The 4,561-nt window shown below is 42.6% G+C and overlaps 1 protein-coding gene across 1 annotated transcript; it reads left to right on the top strand.

Annotated features, from left to right (window-relative positions):
* Window positions 1-1,745: 1,745 nt before the first annotated feature.
* On the top strand, window positions 1,746-2,823 carry LOC127777590 (leaf-specific thionin-like). Its single transcript, XM_052304196.1, has 3 exons — window positions 1,746-2,072; window positions 2,254-2,322; window positions 2,436-2,823. The coding sequence occupies exons 1-3, from the start codon at window positions 1,835-1,837 to the stop codon at window positions 2,534-2,536; spliced, it is 408 nt and encodes a 135-aa protein (XP_052160156.1). The 5' UTR covers window positions 1,746-1,834; the 3' UTR covers window positions 2,537-2,823.
* Window positions 2,824-4,561: the final 1,738 nt, after the last annotated feature.

Genomic DNA, 4,561 nt, shown 5'->3' with positions numbered 1-4,561 from the left:
TTTTATTAAAAAAAATTAAAGCATATGTGGTGTCAAATCTGACTTAACAATACTCATAGTCACTCCTTCAAAACATCAAATAGGTGTTGCCACTATAGGTACCGGAAGTGATTAAACCGGCACCTATAGTGCTTTTCCCACCTTCATAAAATGAAAAAAAAATAAAACCGACACCTTTAAACGAAGATAGGTGTCGGTTTTAGAGAAAAACCGGCACCTATATTTTAGGTGTCGGTTCACCTATAATTAATTATAAGTGCTGGTTTTTAAAGAAACCGAAACCGATAAAATCGAGCCGAACCAGCCAGGGGAGATATTTTTCCTCCAGATGGGGCCCACACCCACACCGGCAGGAGATAAGGCTGAGCCCTTCTCTCGGCTTCTCTCCTCTCTCTCTGCGGCAGCGGTGGGAGAGGTAGCGACGCTTCTCCTCTCTCTCTCTGTGTGTGTGTCTCTCTCTCTCTGCGGCAGCAGCGGGAGAGGTAGCGACGCCCTCCCGTCAACTAGATCGGGGGGAGGGGAGGTGCAGCGGCGGCGGACGACATGGAGGCGGCGGCCCGGACCCCCCCTCCCCCCGCCAGATCGAGCGAGAGAAGAGGTGTAGCGGTGGTGGCGGGTTGGACCTCGCCTCTGCCAGATCCGGTGGCGTGGAGGCAGCAAGTTCACACTAACTTCACTCAGACCATCACACAATAGCATCATATACGAATAGAAACCATCTAGAAGTCATATCCATAAAGCATTGTAGAAATCCCACGAAAACAATCCGAAACTGACTCCTACCTGGAGTCTGCTAATCTGACCGTTGGGCAACCCGGTTAGACCGGTCCAACACCACTGGTCTGACCGGCAGTCCCCGCCTGGTCTGACCAGCCACCAAGAGCCGACTACCGAAAACACTATTCACCGTATTTTCACAAAGCACTCACCTTTGACAATTGTTCATCACCACGATTAAATCATCACATGATTCTACACATATCTAGAGAGAGGAGGCAAGAGAAGGCAATAATATATGTTGGTAAGGACATAGCTACAGTGTCAGAAAGTGATGATGAACTCCATCGGTATCGTTAGATTTGTGCTGATGCATATGTTTCTTTTTTCACAACAGCTTAGTGCCGTTTTCTTTTGATATGTCCTCCACGTGTGTTGTTGCTGTCAAGTGGCCATCGACTTAAATTTGCTAGTGTGTGAAATAATCACTGCTAGTATACAACATTAACTGGCAGCAGTACTATTATCGATTGGATACATCCGATTCTAAAATTTGGGTGTTGTAAACAGCTATACCCATATGTTAGCCTAATGTGTAGTAGCGACATTTTTTTTAGTAAAATTTTTAACAGCCACCTAGCTACCAGGCCAGTACTACTAGCTATAGATGCTAGTAAGGCAGAAGATGCCATGTGATTAAGCTTCTTTTTCTCATCACGTTCACCACATGGGCAGCAAAAGTTTTGCATGAAATGGGATCAGTTGCAGTCTACAGAACACAGTACACACTCGGTCTTCTATATTTCGCTGGACGATAGCAGGTAAGCATGTACCAAGCCATCCATATACATGTGTCATGCAATAAAGTAGCTTGGTCTCTAAACAAACAAATACAGAGAACATATCACCAATATAACTATTGTGAATTAAAATAACATAATCATCTCTATCATGCGGGTGCAGCTTGGGCATGATGTTGGCTTCAGCTATAAATAGACGCGTCGCACTCTCCAATCAGATGCACAACCACAAGACCAAGGAAGCAGTAGCCTTTCAGCCCTCTTGCTTTAGTTTGTTGATCCCCGACTAAATCTCATTGGAAAACAAGCTAGAAAACATGGAAGGAGTGAAGAGTTTGATCATGTGTATGCTAGTGCTAGGCTTAGTCCTGCAACAAGAGAAGATCCAGGTGGAAGCAAAGAGTTGTTGCCCATCCACCACAGCAAGAAACGTCTATAACTCATGCCGTTTCGCGGGTGGCTCAAGAGACACCTGTGCTAAACTTTCTGGCTGCAAAATTGTTGACGGGAACTGCAAGCCTCCTTACGTTCACCATACCCTTCACCCAGAAGCTGGTAAATTAGAAACATTAACTCTCCTTGTCTATATTTCTATCTTGCATTCACCATGCCCTTCACCCCAGCTAACCTAGGCAAATTAAAACATATTAACTCCCTTTGTGTAAACTTTTGGGCTATTAATTTTGTAATATCTATTGGTACAAGCATTTATTCATGCATATAAATGATTTTGCAGAGGAATCGGAGGTAGTTGACTTCTGCAAGCTGGGATGTGCTTCGTCTGTGTGCAGCACCATGAGCACTCGTAAGCGAGAAAAAACATCAAGCTAAATTACCATTGATTTGCAACCAAAAAAATAAATATTCTTTGTTCTATATAGCTAATGTATAGATTGAAACGTTTGTTTTCCTTTTCAGTTTTTGGCAATGAAGAAGCCAATCATGCCGTCGATCGTTGCAACGAAGCATGCCGCCGCTTCTGTACCAAGGAAGCTGAGACTGTCACCGTTGTTTCCTAAGCAAGTGCAACATGCAAGCATAAGGGTCTTCACACATGGAAGCCCATGGTAGGCTATGCCACCCTGGAGTACTCATAAATAAAATGGATATCATGATATCCAATCCAGTGTGCCATCGATCTCTCTTGATTTCTGTCACGTTGTATTTCCAATAAGCTATGATAATCACGATCTGCCATCATATATTATCTTTTCTTGAGGATGTGAGCATATGTAGAGTGATGATATCATTGCCTAAGAAATAAATCTTGTCATCGGGATGGATCCCTCTTGTTAAAGTTATATAATGCATGCTACATATATCGGAACTGAGGTAGCAATGAATATACATGATCAATTGAGCTAGATAGTCCAATACAGGTTTTATGAACATATACATGATGAAGAAAATAAATAATTTTCCTTCCTTAATTAAAAGGATACGTGACCAAAACACAATGAATGTTTAATTATTATCAATTGACCTCATGAACAGAAGGTTAAAAACACAGTTAATAACGTATAATGACTTACTATTCTATATGCTCGAGGACCATCCAAAATATTCAAAAGTTTTCTTGGCCACAACACAATGAGCTCAATAATTACCAGTACCAGGTAACCATATTTATATTCACCATGAGAACTTACAGATCCAACCTCTTGTTTATTACTGTATGCCTAAGGCCTCCTTGGGAGCATTATTATAAAACTATTACACTTACAAACCAGCAATGAACTTACACCTGTATATAGATATACTCCTAAGGTTGCTCAGTACAAGCCATGTTGATGGATGTACTGATGCTTATTACCTTGAAGAACAGTATATACAGACATTATTTAATTGTTTTTTGTACTGCTTGTTTGGGTAACTCTCGTTCAGCGCTTCTCAATCGTGCTTGGCAGCTGGTAGGTATTTTGCTATAACCTCAAAATTAGGAACTAGGGATGGGGTCGATGTATGTTCAGCCCGACTGACTTCGTCCTGACTCCGAGCAACACTAGAACAAGATGATGGCAGGGATGTGACTGCCATTGGAGCTACGTGAAAGATGAGCAGAAACTACTATGAGAGATGTTGGTGTGGGGGGCTGGGCTTTGCAGTAAAAAGAAAAAGAAACAGGCCAGAACTTCATCTGAGGAAAGATGATGAATTTTAAAATCCTCATTAAAAGACTATTGCAGCTGAAAATTGAGGAAATTGTCAAACCCAATATCTTCGGTCTTGCTTTGGGGCTGTTAACAAATATGCAAAAGAGGTTTGTCATTCCTATTAGATGTTTTGATGAAGATCTGCAAGTAATTGTTAACTCGCTGCCTTGTAAGGTGAAGGACTTCCCTTGCAAAAGAGGTACAGTAGAGAAGCCTTCTAAAGCGGACTTTCTATCCCTTATTGACATAGTTGCTGATGACATACTCTCTTTGTGGAAGACCTCACTCATAAACAGGGCCGGTCGCTTAGTTATGGTGAAAGAAGTGCTCTCAACTATACCGATTTATCACCTTCCAAAATAGGTGACCAAACCTATAGACAAGAGGAGCGGCTTCTCATGGTCAGAGCAAGAGAAGGCCAATGGTAGCAATTGTTTGGTCGATTGGAATAGAGTGTGCCGACCCCACGCTTATGGTAGCTTAGGAGTTCTTAATTTAGAGTATATATATAGGTTGGGCTCTTCAAATTCGTTGGCTCTGGTTGCAGAAGACAAACAATACATGGACTTGGCATAGATTACTGGAACAAGTGTCCGCGCGTCGCGTGAGTTATTCAATATGGTAGTAGAGATTGACATGTATCGGGAATGGCCTGAAGGCGGTTGTGGCTGGGCTGGGCCAGGCATTGTTTGGCTGAACCCTGGGCAGCCTCCCTGGCCCAGCACTTCCTCCTGGGCTTTGGCAGGGAGTCTCTCAGTTCGCTTATATGGTGAATGGGCCCAATTGTAGGTGTTTTGTTAGGTTTGTGGGCCCAAGACTCCATAGGCTTGGATATGAGTTTGATTCTCCTCCTTCTTTATGTATATTTCGCCTCAACTTTGATGGTTTATT

The sequence above is a fragment of the Oryza glaberrima genome, chromosome 6, assembly GCF_000147395.1.
Source record: "Oryza glaberrima chromosome 6, OglaRS2, whole genome shotgun sequence".
NCBI lineage: Eukaryota > Viridiplantae > Streptophyta > Magnoliopsida > Poales > Poaceae > Oryza > Oryza glaberrima.
This window is presented reverse-complemented; position numbering and strand designations above follow the sequence as displayed.

Bases quoted from the DNA above. Each gene is read 5' to 3' on its own strand.
- LOC127777590 (XM_052304196.1), top strand. From the start codon at position 1,835: ATGGAAGGAGTGAAGAGTTTGATCATGTGTATGCTAGTGCTAGGCTTA. The intron at 2,073-2,253 runs GTAAATTAGAAA...ATGATTTTGCAG, and splicing joins TACCCTTCACCCAGAAGCTG to AGGAATCGGAGGTAGTTGAC. The intron at 2,323-2,435 runs GTAAGCGAGAAA...TTTCCTTTTCAG, and splicing joins GTGCAGCACCATGAGCACTC to TTTTTGGCAATGAAGAAGCC.